The 13731-nt window shown below is 66.2% G+C and overlaps 1 protein-coding gene across 4 annotated transcripts in view; it reads left to right on the top strand.

Moving 5' to 3' along the window:
* The first annotated feature begins 340 nt into the window (after positions 1-340).
* Positions 341-13731, top strand: part of RBFOX3 (RNA binding protein, fox-1 homolog (C. elegans) 3) — a 15351-nt gene continuing 1960 nt past the window's right edge. The window contains exons 1-13 of one of the 4 annotated variants that reach the window (XM_010578537.1): positions 341-367; positions 2301-2321; positions 3035-3052; positions 7516-7794; positions 8617-8754; positions 9281-9334; positions 9861-9953; positions 11148-11208; positions 11496-11606; positions 11802-11961; positions 12557-12594; positions 13197-13263; positions 13593-13671. In XM_010578537.1, coding sequence (XP_010576839.1) covers positions 341-367; positions 2301-2321; positions 3035-3052; positions 7516-7794; positions 8617-8754; positions 9281-9334; positions 9861-9953; positions 11148-11208; positions 11496-11606; positions 11802-11961; positions 12557-12594; positions 13197-13263; positions 13593-13671 — 1146 coding nt within the window. Of the gene's footprint in view, positions 368-2300; positions 2322-3034; positions 3053-7515; positions 7801-8616; positions 8755-9280; positions 9335-9860; positions 9954-11147; positions 11209-11495; positions 11607-11801; positions 11962-12556; positions 12597-13196; positions 13264-13592; positions 13672-13731 lie in introns of those variants that run through there. The other 3 variants (XM_010578539.1, XM_010578538.1, XM_010578540.1) reach the window with 3 other exon arrangements.

Genomic DNA, 13731 nt, shown 5'->3' with positions numbered 1-13731 from the left:
TTTTCTCAGAAGTGCTGAATATGTAATTAGAGGAAAAATTATGCTCCTGACTGCCTATTAGAGAGGGCTGTGTGAGAGAGCTTGTCCGGGCACACACGCAGGTCCGCGGTTCCCCAAGCGCCCACGCTGGCCGGTGCGAGCATGCGCGCGCTTGCGAGGCTGCGCGCGAGCAAGCGCCACGTGCGGCTTTGCCAGAGCCCCGGCGCAGCGGCGGTGTGACAGTGACAGGGGGCTGTGGGTGGGCTCCTGGGTGCGAAGGGCTTTGCAGGACTGGGCCAAGGGCCGGGCAGTGCTGGCTGGGCTCCTCGGGGACCTGTGAGCTGTGGGGCAGGGTGCGGGGATGGCGGCTGGAGCTGGCGTGGTGCTCGTGGGGGAGTCGTGAGGCCAGCGGACGTGGCTGTTCATCCTGCTGCTCGCTGTGTCTTGAGCTGTCTGGATCCTGCCAGGCTGGACTCGGATGCCGGTGGCTCCGGCAGCGCCGCACAAGGCCCACGGCTGCCAGGGAGCCAACAGGGGCAGCTGGCGGGGAGAGCACCAGTCCCCAAGCAGGACCAGCCTCTTGGCAGGTGCTGGGAGCGGCTGGGGAAGGGAGCCCAGTGCCATGCCTGCGCTTGTCTTATGAGACCTGGGGCAGGCTTGGGAGCCGGCAGCCCCAGCAGCGGCAGCCCCACTCTCCGGCACTTGCAATGGGCCGGGCACCCCAGCCTCCACTCGCCTGCCTGCATCTGCAGCGGGACTCGCTCCAGGGCCTGGGAGGGACCGTAGCCCTGCCGGCACATGGCCCTGCTGGAGGAAGATGCCTGCCCGTCTCTGCCTGGGCTGTGATGGCCACCCACGCACTTTAGCTTCACAGTGCGGGCTGGGACACCTGAAGGTGCCGTGTCCCCTCCAGAGCCCCTCTGTGTCTCTCCGTCTGGGTGCACTGGGGACGAGGCACCCTGCAGCCCTCCCCAGAGCAGCAGCTGCTCTCCAGAGCCCCCAGCCCCTGCCAGCAGTGGGGAGACAGCGGCTGCCCCCCAGGACAGCAGGCAGCAGCAGATGGGCCAGCCTCTGGCGTGGCTTGGTCACCCTGGTGCGCAAAGCCATGCGGTGCGTGGGCACCCACATCTGACGCTCAGGAGGAGCAGGTAGCTCAGGCAGACACTGCTGAGGACTCTGGTCCTCTCCGGCCTGTCCCCGGCCCCGGGCTCAGCGGCCAAGCTTGTGCCTCATGTGCCCACCTATCCCAAACCCTTTGGCGGCCACTGGGGGCCAAGCACTGCTGGGAATCCCGGCCAACACTGCATATGCCAGGTCTGCGTTGCTCCGGTGTGCCTGTAAGAAGAGCTGTGCCAGGGGGGCTGGCCTGGCTGCTGCCCTCCAGCAGCATCTGCTTGGGGCTGGGAGCTACTACGAGTGAGCCCCGGTGATGCCGGGAGCTGCTGTGGGTGAGCCCTGGCACCGCAGGCGATGCCAGGCCCTGCTCAGGAGGGAGGAGAGTGCCGCGCGTCCCGGAGCCGTGGTCCTCCTGCTGACTGCAGGCCTGATCCTGTCACGTCTCCGGCAGTGACGCAGCCCTGTCCCTCCCTGGTGCAGCGGCACAGGTACACGCGAGCCTGGGAGATGTCAGCCACGCGCACGCGGGGGGCGGCCGGGAGCCCCCCCAAGCACCCCCGTCTCGCCTCGGTTACACAACATTATCATTTCATAATACTCTGAAATATACATGAAGTTGGCTGAATGCAGATGAAATTGCACCATTTACTTCATGAATATTTCATGCAGCCTCAGCTCCGAAGTTTCCGGCTGGCAGAGCCAGGAGCCGGGACCGGACCCTGCTCCCCCCCCCCGCCCCATGCAGGAGATGACAGGGATGCACGGTCAGGTCTGCGCCCCGGGGTTGGCGTCTCGTCCCCCCTCTTGCTGGGTACTGCGTGGCCGCTGGCCGCCACGTCCTTCCTTGCCGGGCTCCCGCGGGCAGAGGGGAAGCAGCGTCCGGCCCTGGCCGTGCCCCAGCCCCTGGCAGCCGTGGCAGCCGGGCTCTGCCGGGGGGGGCTCACGGGGCTGAGGGCAGGAGCTGGCCCCACTGCCCTGGGCTGGCAAGAGGCAGCTCCCCTCTTTCAGGGTCCTGGTGCAGGGGAGGGGCGGCAGAAAATGCCGGGACAGTTTGTGGCTGCCTGGAAAAATGGTCTTTTTTCCCATGCCAGCAGGCTGGCCTGCCTTCCCCCCCGCTCCTCCTCCTCTCGCGCCATCGCTCCTGCCCCTCGGGTCCTGCCTGTTCTCTCCAGCCCCGCTGCTCTTTGCAGAGCTTCCCACTTGAGCATCCCTGGCAGATGCCATTAGCAGGCTCTCACCCCTCCCCTGCCTCCTCGTTAATGAAGACATTAAGCACGGCTGCTACCTCCAGCCTCCGCAGCTCCTCACCTCCTTTCACGGCTCCTTCCCGGGGGGGTGATTCCCCCGTTGTCCCCCCCCAGCTCTCCGTGGGGCCGCGATGGCCCCCGTTCTGGGGAGGAGAGGAGAAGCGATCTGCTGGCCCCCACGGCGGACAGGGCTTGTTCCTCCTGGGGCCAGGGACGTCCCCGCGGCCAGCACCCCGACCCCACTCCCCTGCTGCAGCCCGGGGCTCTGTGGCTGGTGCCTGCTCGGGGCCGGGCGCGCTGCTTTGTATGGATGGCACAGCATTTTGGGTAATGAAATATTCACAGGTCAGTGATTCCTTGAGAAATGACGGGGATCAGTCAATTCCTTTTCAGGGAGTAATTTTCTTCCCCTTCACGGCCTCTGTTTCATGTTGACAGTCATTAGCATGAGCGAGCGGCTGGATCGAAGGGGGGACGTTGTGGCTGTCACGCAGATGAGCCGTGCCGCGCACGGCCTCGCAGCAGCCCGCGGTGGTGGCATGGCCGCGTGACCCCTGGGTGCCTGGGGGGCACGTGAGGCCGTGTGAGGACCCTCCTGCCGCCGCCGGGCGTTTGCTGAGCCCGTCTCTGCCACCCAGCACAGCATGGCACTGCTGCACCATCCTGCTCCGAGGCAGCGGGCACGAGGGCAGATGCTGCCATCGGCCCCGGTCTGTCCCCAGCTCCGTGTCCTGCTGGCGGGCATGGCAGGTCCAGCTGCAGCAACGCGCTGCAGACCTGTTGCAGCAGCGAGCAGCTGCCCTGGTGCTGGCAGAGCGGCAGGCTGGCGTGCCCTCGGGGAATTGCTCAACATACTTCCCTGCGTTCGGCTCTGACCTCGGGCTGTCTCGCCGTGCGGCAGGGGGACGCCCTGACAGGGAGCGAGCAAGCAGGAGCCAGTCTGGGTCAGAGTAATGCGCTTGCTGCCTGCCTGCCTGCACTGCCTGCGGGATGTGCTGCCCACTGAGGCTTTGCAGCTTGGAAGAACATCTTGACAAGCTCCTTGGATGCTGTGGTGGGGTTAGGACCCCAGCCCCTCGCTGCACCCCTCGGCGGGTGGCTGGTTCCCAGTGGAAGGAGCGGGACAGCCACCAGCACTGGGGACCGGAGCTGGGCTGGGCTGCCTGCAGATCCATGCTGCCTTTGCTTCCCAGACACCCGTGGCTGCAGGCTCCTCATTGTGTGCTGCTCCGGGGGCTCCTTTCTCGCTGGCAGTGGGGAGGTACGTGGTGATGGGACTGTGCCCCCTCCCCAGCTGCTCCGGGGCTCAGCATGCTGGCTTCCAGGCTGCACATGTGCCATGACCAGGTGGTGCCGTGCCACCCCTGCACGAGCAGCACTGGCCTGAGTGCAGCACATGGGAAGGGGACATCCGCAGGCAGAGCTGGCCGGGTGTGGGTCACCCTGGGCTAGAAAGGAGAGCAGGGCTGGGCCGAGGTGGTAGGATGGCCGCAAGGCTTTTGGAGGAAACTGGGCGTGTTTGTGGTGCCCGCGGGGTCGCAGGGGAGGGGACCAGCCCCAGGGCAGGCTGCTGCCTGGTTGTAAATTGTGACCCCGTGTGCAAGCAAAGGCTTTGGCTGAGTGTGGGCACAGCTCACTGGCTGGCTTTGCGGGACTACCATGGGACCACCACGCTGCCCGTCCACGGCTGGAGGCGGGTGGCAGCAGGTGACGGTTGCTCGTGAGCGGTCGATAACTCAGGGGAGCTCTCACGCTGCACCTTTGCACCATGCTGGCAGGACGCCCATCGCGGGCAAGATGTGGTGGCACGTTGCAGGGTGCCTGGGGCCAGTGGGTGCCCTATTGTGAGTGCAGGTGCTCTGTGCTCAGCTAATTGCTCAGACATGTCCTCTGCGTTCGGGGGCTCCTGGTGCGTTATTTTCTTAAAAAGGAGCAAATGTTAAAAATGGCGTCGTCAGCCCTGAGCTGACAGGCACAATCACCAAAGTGCGGCGTCGGCAGGAACCGGCCCCACGCGCTAAATGACTTGAAAGGAGATGGCCTGGATTGTGCTGAGGAGGCAGAGTGCGGTGGGGAGAAAGCAAGTGGAGCAAACAAAAAAACTTCATTAATTAAAGAAACTCGTTAATGAGGGACATTTAATCAGCTAAAGATGATATCCACCCCTGCCTGCTGCAGCAGCTGCTGCGCAGGGCTGGTGGTGTGAGGCTGAGCCGCGGGCAGGGCAGGGGATGCCACACAGGGGACACCACGCAGGCACCCTCGGGGTCCCCCCAGCTCTGCCCTCCAGGGCTGGGCTTGGGGAGCAGCGTCCCGCAGCCGGCTGGATTGGAGCCGCTCCCCGCAGGGGGTTTCCCCGGCCCAGGCTCCTCAGCACAGTGGTCTGCCAAGGAGCCAGGAGGCAGCAGGACGCCCGCCAGCCCGCAGGATGCAGCGGCGCGTGCCACACTTCCCAGAGCCGCTTCTCCCCTTGACAGCGAAGGCCTCTGCTGCCGTCCCCAGGGCCATGGTGTTTCGGCACAGGGCTGTGCCACAGCCCTGCCGGCATCCTGCCTGAGCAGATGGGCAGCGTGGGGAGCAGAGGTGGCGGGGTGCTGCTCATGCCCCCCGTGCCATGTTAAATACGGCCGGCTTTGCTCCACACTTGGTCTTGGGCACTGCACTAATCTCCTGTCTCTTTTACTAAATGAGGGCCATGGGCTATTAATAATCAGATTTTCTTTTAATGCACGTGTGGAAAGCTGCCCCACAAAGCACCATGCAGGACCATCCCTCCTGCTGCCGGGAGGGACATGCAGTGCGTGAGCAAGGAATGCCTGTCGGAGCCCCCTGTCCTTGGCACCCACCGGCCGGCACTGTGCCACGGGCTCCCCATGGGGCTGGGCACCCCAAGCTGGAAGCATCTGGCTGCAGGCCGGTGCCGTTTGGCTGCCTCCCCTGGGGTGCAGAGGTGGGTCCCCAGGACCCCCCGGGCACTCGGTGCAGGGAAGGACCCAGGGAAGGGGCTGGTCCTGGTGCAGGCTCAGGGGCTGCTGTGGGGCCAGGGCCCCAGTAACCTTCCCGGGAAGAGCGGAGGGGCCCCATCACTGCCCAGGGCTGCCCAGGGACGGGGCTTTTCCCACGCTGCAGGCAGCCCAGAGCAGCCGGCGGGCAAGGACGCAGGCAGCACGGGGTGTGGAGCTGAGCAGCAGCCGTTTCCCTGTGACGTCAACGGGCACTGCGCAGCCAAACCCATCGCCATCACCCTCCCCGCGGGGCCCTCGCCCCCGCCAGCCCCCCGCCACTGAGCTGAGCAGCCCCATCCCTGGGCATGGACAGGCAGCGCTGGCGGGAGGGAGGTGCTGGGAGCCATAGATCTGTGCCTCTGCAGCACCAGCAGCCCCGGCGACGGCGAGCAGCAAAACAGGGGAACCTAATGGTCCCTGAATGAAATAATACTTGGGCTGACAAGCACTGTGACAGGCCTAATTAATAACAGATATGAACGTGGCTGTCGGGACAGGCTGGCAAGGAGCCAGCGGGGCCCAAGACCTGGGCAGGTGGGGATGGTCCCTGCCCCGGCACCCGTCTGCGTCCCCCTGCCCGCTGGCTCTTTCTGCCTGGGCAGCAGTGCCCATCCCCGCCGTGTTGGTGGCTGATCCTGGCTATGGTGACAGCAAGGATGGATGTCCAGCGTGCAGGAGTGCTGCAGGCAGGGAGGGTCGGGCACTGGGCATCCGGGATGCAGGCAGGGAGTGTCGGGCACGGGGAGCGTGACCGCTGTGACTGTTCGGTATCTGCCCACTCCCTGGAGCAGGCTCAGGCACCGGGGCCAGGCTGCATGCAGGATGGAAACCCTCCAGCCTGTGAGGTGAGGTTTGCACCCACGGTACAAGTAGGAGCATTGGCGCCCGCTGCCCGGCTCGGGGGCAGTGCCGGGGATGGGGCTCTGCCGTCCTGCAGCATCGGCAGCCCCAGGCCACGCTGGCAGGTGCATCTGGCTGGTGCGTCCCCGAGCAGCTGAGTCAGCACGGGAAGGCGCTGGCGAGCCTGCCAATGACTTGCAGATCTGTAGCGGGATTATTCACGCTGGGTTTGCATGTGGTCCCCGCCGTGCCCCTGGCGCGGGCTCCACTGCCTCCCTCGCAGCCGCGACGGCCCTGCCGACTGGGGGACAGCAGCGAGCAGCGCGGCCCCCCACCTGCCCCCCACCATCCCTCCGCACCATAAATTGGCCACACACACAATTAAGGAGCTTGTCTCCACAGGCTGAGCCACAGATGTATTTCATGGGTGAGAGGCTGCCACGGCGGGTTGTAAAGTATCCAAGGGGCTGCCGGCACTGCCCCATGCGCTGGCTCAAGCGTTCGCAGCCCTTGGCTGCCGGTGGGGGCTGCTGCTGTGTGCCGCGGTGGGCGTCTGTGCGGCGGCGGGTGCGGCACATGCGTGTGCAAGGGGGGAGAGCCTGTAGGTGTACGTGGGGCTGTGAGGATGGATGGTGGATGGGTGTGCAAGAGAGGCACAGGCTGGCAGCCACCCCTGCCGCCCCTCCCTGCCGGCAGGCAATGGGCAGCCCTCGGCCCATGGTGTGGGTGCAGCTCACCCCGTTTGACCAGGGCGGCCAGGCTGGCTGCGTTAGAGCAAAGGGCCTAATCAAATATTTAACAGTTAATTGATCCCTCTCTGGTGTTTGCTAAGGGGCCATCAATATCCCTCCCTGGCCGCCCCTCCCTGCCTCCCCAGCCCCGCTCCCCTTCGCTGCCACCACCATCACCAAGATGCCGGCTTTGCTGCTGGCAGGCGCTGATGCTGTGCAGCCCCCCCGGAGCGACGTTGCCAGCCTGACTTTGCTTTGCCCCACGTTGGGCTCCAAATCAAGGGCTGCCCTGGTTTCCTTCCCTGCGGAGAGGGTGATGTGCAGGCTCCCCTAGTTAAGCCCCACAGCGGGGGGCTCCATCCTCCTGCTGCCCGAGCCCCAGTGCACTGGGCAGGCTGGGCCCCAGAGCAGGAGAGGATGGGGGCTCAGCTGCGGGTAAAGCGACCCAAGAGCTGCCGTGGCACAGAGACAGGCCAGGGTTTGGAGGGGGGACACCAAAGGCTGGGGCGTGGTGGGGCTGGGGGGCCTGGGTCTGGCTGCGGGGACCAGGACCCCTCCCCGGGGCAGGTCGCAGCCCAGGCACCTCAGGGACGTCAGTGGGTAAGGGGGATGGTGCCGCTGTCTCGGCAGGGTAACCAGGACGCCACGGCTCCGCCGGACGCGATGGCTCAGCCCTACCCCCCGGCCCAGTACCCCCCACCCCCCCAGAACGGGATCCCCGCAGAGTACGCACCACCACACCCCCACCCCACGCAGGACTACTCGGGGCAAAGCACAGTACCGGAGCACGCCATGACCCTCTACACACCAGCACAGAGCCACGCCGAGCAGCCGGGCACCGACGCCAGCACACAGTCCATAGCAGGGACGCAGACGGTACCGGTAAGGGAACGGTGTCCATGGGGGCGGGTGGGGGTCCGAGGGCAGCGCCGGAGCTGCCAGGAGGGGTGCCAGGGCAGCAGTGCTTGCCTGGCTGCGGTCCCTCGGGGCGCCGGGCTGGGTGCTGCGGCCGCCAGCTCCTTCCCTCACAGCCCCCCCCGTCATTTCTAATCACTTGTAATCTACCTGCTTGGCTGCCTTCCCACCAGATAGCTTCAATTAGGGGGTTGTAATGCAGCGCCGGGGAAAATGCTGAGCCGAGCACTTCCCAGCCTGGCCACAGCAGCCCCGCGTGCGGGGTCTGCCACCCCCTGCCCTGAGCACACCCGCGTGCCGCGGTCACGGCCCCCGGGCACCATGCCACCGGGCTGACGGAGGGGAGAGAGACCGGCACGAGACCACCCGATGCTGGCTGGCTCTCTGGAGTGGGTCACCCCCCGCACTCTCCCAGGCCTCCCCCTCCTTGGGGTGTGCTCCCTGCACGCCCCCCCCCCAGCACTCAGCCCCCCAGGTCCCTGGCACCACTCATTGGGCGGGTGATGACCTGACCCTGCTGGCAGCATCGGCTGAGGTGGGGAAGTGCAGGCTGGTTCCCGATTCCCAGCAGGCAGAGATCCCCTCTGGCATTCCCCCGACTCGCCAGGCTGCAGGGAGACCCATGCGGTGCTGCCCGGAGCTTGGGGACTGCAGGGTCCAGGGTGTCCCTGGAGACAGGCAGGGCCAAGCACAGGGGAGGGGGACAGTCCCTGAGCCCAGACACCCGCCAGGGACACGGGGCTGGCAATGCCGGGGGCTGACGGCCGGCGGTGCTTCCCACAGCAGACAGACGAGGCGGCACAGACAGACAGCCAGCAGCTACACTCCTCAGACAACACAGACAAGCAGCAGCCCAAGAGGTTACACGTCTCCAACATCCCCTTCCGATTCCGGGACCCTGACCTGCGGCAAATGTTTGGGGTGAGTCCAGCCCCATCCAGCCACCTGCATCCCCTGCTCTCCGCTCAGGTGCTACCCCGTGGCACCCCAGGGACCCCGGCACTGTCCCGTACCAAGGGCCCATCCTGCCCAGCCTGCGGCATGCCTGGGCACCTCCGTGCCGCTGCTGGCGGGGAGCGGTGGTTTGCAGGATTTGCACCCTGGTTAACAGCCGGGCTGTTGGACCAAGGCCCGTGCGTGGAGCGGGGGGTGATACAGAGCCCTTTTCCCTCCCCTTGTCCCTTTCCCAGCCCTCATTAGGATTCAGAGCAGCGCAGGCTAATGAGATTTTTGGGTGATATTCCTCAAGTCCTGGAAGAGCGGGTGCCATGGGAGGGACAGGGGCTTTCCCCTGCATGGCACCGAGGGTCCCCTGGTCTGACCCCCAAGGCAGCCCCCTGCCCGTCCCTGGCCCCGCTGGGCGCAGAGCCCTGTGCCAGCAGCCCCAGGTGCGGGTGCGGGGCAGGGGCTCTGTGGGTGCTCACACCTCTGCTCTCTCTGCTTGCAGCAATTCGGGAAGATCCTGGACGTGGAGATCATTTTCAATGAGCGGGGCTCCAAGGTGGGTGCTGCCCGTGGCCGGCACCATTATGGCAAGCCCTAGGGAGGGGGCCAGGCAGAGCCAGGATGGCTGGCAGCTCCTCTGCCTGCTATCCCCTCCTCTCCTGCCCCGGGGGACCCAGGCATGGGGTACCCCATCTCGGGGCAGCCCCGTCCCACTGCCCTGCGCTGGCTGAGGGGGCTGTGTGGGTCCCTGCGCCCCGAGCGCCAGAGGGAGGGGAGGGCTCGCTCTGTCCCTCCCCGCACAGGCAGCTCTTGTCCCTCTGTGTGTGGATGTCTCTGTTGTATCTTCCCTGCTTTCTGTGCCCCTCTCCCAGACTCTTTTCCCAGCTCGCAGGCGATGCTGGGGCCTCAGCCGGGACCCCCAGACCCAGCGGGGGACCCGGCCCGGGCTCTCCATCTCTGCACTGCGGCAGCCTCATCTCCTGCGCCAGCTCTCCTGATTCACCCCCTCTCTCTCTCTGTCCCCGCACCCTCTCTCTGTCTCTCTCTGTCTCTTTCTTTCTCCTTTTCTCCTCTGCTCACAGGGTTTTGGGTTTGTAACTTTTGAAACTAGCACAGATGCCGACCGGGCACGGGAGAAGCTGAATGGCACCATCGTAGAGGGCCGGAAGATTGAGGTGCTCAGATAAGTGTGCTAGTGCCATGCCTGCGTGTGCGTGCGTCCCCTCCACCCTGCCTGGGGGCCCTCTCCTGCCAGGGGCTGCAGGCAGGGCAGAGCTGCCGGGGGGGCTGCAGGCAGGGGAGAGCTGGGGCAGGGGACACTTTGGGGCAGCCCCGGGTCCCGCACCAGTCCCGCATGCCCCAGGGGAGGCTTGCCCGGCGCGTGCATGCATCCGTGAATGCGGCACGGGAGCATGAGTGCCGGTTGCTGGGAAGGTCGTCACTTGGCGCAAGGAGCGTCTGGCTCACACAAACCTCCTGCGTGCAGGGAGAGCTGGGGCACCGGCCCGGGCTCTGGCTGCATTTTGCCAGTTACAGAGGGGTCTGGCAGACCCCAGCTGCCTGCAGCCCTCATTGCCCACCACGCAGCCGCCCTGAGCTCTGCAGGGAGGAGAGGGGCTCTCTGCTCCGCGTGCCGTCCCCACCTCCCCTGTGCCCAGGAGGGAAGGATGCTGCGCAGGGCTTCCGTGCCCGCTGTGCAGGCAGCTGCCACACTGCCCGGCCCCCGAGGCTTTTATTTCTTCAAGCCAGGCGGAGGGATCAGGCTCTGCCCGTTCATTGGCAGCACCTTGCTGATCACCGGCAAGCGGTGGGAAGCGGGGCAGCACGTGGCGGAGGGACTGGGACACAAACGTCCCCAACAATGCTGAGTGCAGGGAAGGGCAGCCTGGCAGGGCACAGCAATGCCCCGTGGACGGGCCGTGCGTGTCGGAGAACATGGTCCGACAAAGCCAGGCAGGAGCTCGCGGGCGCTTGCAGGAGTGGCCCGGACTCCTGCCACGAGTGTGTCCTTCCTGCAGGCTGGGTTGGGCATGGGGTGGGGACAGGAGGCGGCCGAGCCTGGCAGCGGCACGTCAGGACTAAGCCTGAGCATGGCACTGCCGCGGTCAGGGTATCAGCCAGCAGCCCGACCAATGCTCATTGCTGGAGCTGGGAGGCCTGTGCTGGCCAGGGGTGTGGGCAGGACTGCATCACAGCGGGGCGGCTGCGGGCAGAGACTCTTCCCGTGTCTCCCCGTCCGGCTGGCATCCTTCGCTCCGGCACCTGAAGCAGCAGCAACGTGCGCCGAGCGCAGCCGAGCGGGCCCTGGACTGCGGCCTCGCCAGCCCTGCTGCCCGTAGGTGCTGAGCTCCCATCCCCTCTCTCTGCAGGTGAACAACGCCACGGCCCGGGTCATGACGAACAAGAAGGCTGCCAACCCCTACACCAACGGTAAGGGCCAGCACGAGGAGAGCTGGAGCTGCGGTGGGCCGGGGCATCCCCGGGCACCCTTGCTGCCAGGCTGCCACTAAGCTCCTGCAGCAAACGCCCTCCGCACCCTTGGGCAGACGGGAGAGCGGCCGCTGCCTGCCCAGTGCAGGGATGCAGCCCCCCCGGGCACCCCATGCCCAGCAGCTGACCGGGGATGGGAGCTGTGGCCCCTCGGAGCGCAGCCGGGGGGGTGGGGGGAATACCGCAGGGAGGATGCCCCCGGCCTCACCAGCTCTCCCTGCCCACAGGCTGGAAGCTGAACCCAGTGGTGGGAGCGGTCTACGGCCCTGAGTTCTACGCAGGTAACGTCACCTCAGGACAGCCTCGCTGTGGGTCCCGCCGAATGTTGGCCCCACACCGTGTCCAACCCTGCCGAGCAGCCCCCGGCCCCTCTCCTCCTCCTGCACCCCTGCGTGCGCAGCTCCCCTCGCCCCAGCATCCCCACGGGGCTGTGTCCCCGCAGGCCATGGGGCAGAGGCAGGCTCTGGCACGGGATGTCCCGCGGTGGCTGCCGGGGGCCCCAGCTGTGCGCTGCGGGGAGCTGCTGAGGAAAGCCCACGTTTGTTCCCTCCCTCCCGCAGTAACGGGGTTCCCGTACCCCGCCACGGGGACGGCTGTGGCCTACCGAGGGGCACACTTACGGGGACGAGGACGCGCCGTCTACAACACCTTCCGGGCTGCACCGCCGCCGCCGCCCATCCCCACCTATGGCGCGTGAGTACCCGGGCAGCGGCGGGCACTGCCTGCCTTGGGGCGGGGGGATCATTTGCTGCCGCGTCACTCCGATTCTGCTGCCATCAGCGTCGGCATTGCCGGGCTCTCGTGCTTCGGGAACGGGCTGCAGCTCCCCCAGCACCTGCCTGGCCTCGGGCTCTGTGAAACCCCCCCCAGGCTGCTGCTCCTCGGCATGACCCACATGCTCACTGGCCTCCTGTGCCCCAAAGCACAGACCGTTATTCCAGCTGCGTTGGTTGGTTTAATAGAAATACTTTCTCTCCCGGCACACACGGCCGCTCTGGTGTCAGGCACGGCCATGGCAAGATGTGGCCATTCAGTTGCTCCCAGCGGTGATCATGCCCTAGACTTCTCCATCCTTGTGGCTACCCCTGCCCTTGGCTATGCCCTCTACCTGTCCCCACGTCCCTGCCAGGAGTCCCAGCCCGGGACGTGCCCTCGGGCTGCCTGGATGGCCACTCCTGGCCTGTCAGCTGCACCGCTGGAAGCAGCTCCCCCAGTTCAACTGGCTTCACCCCAGTCCCTCTCGGTCAGTGACACAGGCCGGGCTCTGACGCCTTCACCTCATTTGCAGGGTCGTCTACCAGGATGGGTTCTACGGAGCTGAGATCTATGTAAGTGCCGTGCCTGGGTCTGGGCCGTGCCAGAGACCCTGTGCTGGGGCGGGGGGTGAGCGGCGCCGGGCGGCTCCGCGTTGGGGTCTGCCCCCTGCCAGCCCCTTCCCCTGGGGAAGGCAGCTGGAGCCCAGGCAGAGCGCGGACGTGAGCGCGGCTCCTCCGGAGCGAGCGGGGTGGCACCACGCAGGGTCCTGTACCCCCAGCCAGGCCCCTCCCAGGGCCAGCACCGCGTGGGATTTACGGCCTCAGTGAGCGCCAGTGCGCTGTCTTACACTGGCATTTAACCTCCATATTTAAGAAGCCATTGGCGATATTTCAGGCGGGTGGCTGAAGGATTTATCTAATGTGACACCTCATTAAAGCGATCAGGGAGGTGACATTCTCTCCTCTGGAAATTTAATTTTTTAAGGTTAATGTTTGTGAAAGCCCCTGGGGAATGGTAATGAGGCTGGTGCGCGCCTGGTAGCACGGGTACCGGCTCCCCGCAGGGTCCCACCACTGCTCCGTGGCAGTGCCCAGGGGGTGCCCAGCTGCCCCGGCCCCGCAAGCCTCCCCTGGTGGGTGCTGCCCCCTCCCTGACAGCAATCTCTCCTCCACTGCAGGGGGGCTATGCCGCCTACAGATATGCCCAGCCCGCAGCAGCAGCGGCAGCATACAGCGACAGGTAAGCACTGTGGCACCGCAGGCATCGCTCCCAGTGTGGGGGAAGACCCATTTCACCCCCTGTACTGCCTGGTGTGACACACCTCAGCTTTTGTGCCCCGCGGGACGAGGACAGAGCCAGGCATGACAAGGGTGTCCTGCAAACCGGGGCCCCTGCGCTTCCCTTGGGCTTGTTCTGAAAATGACTGGCGCCCAGGCAGGGAGAAGCAGGGAGGTCCCGGGGGGCTCCCAGGCGCAGCAGGGGGAAGCAGCAGCTGGGAAGGGGGGCTGCTGAGGGGAGATGGGACCCCAACCCCAGTCGCTAACGCCCGCCGCTGTGTTTGCTCCTAGTTACGGCAGAGTGTATGCAGCGGCAGACCCGTACCACCACACCATCGGCCCCGCCGCCACATACAGCATCGGCACCATGGTAAGAGCAGCCCCCACGGCCTTTCTTTGCTTCCCAGCGCGAGCTGCCGCCACCCCCGGG

The sequence above is a fragment of the Haliaeetus leucocephalus genome, unplaced genomic scaffold (genome assembly GCF_000737465.1).
Source record: "Haliaeetus leucocephalus isolate CR32 unplaced genomic scaffold, Haliaeetus_leucocephalus-4.0 Scaffold646, whole genome shotgun sequence".
In the NCBI taxonomy this organism is placed as follows: Eukaryota; Metazoa; Chordata; class Aves; order Accipitriformes; family Accipitridae; genus Haliaeetus; species Haliaeetus leucocephalus.
Note: the sequence above shows the minus strand (reverse complement) of the source record. Positions and strands in the feature narration are given on the sequence as shown.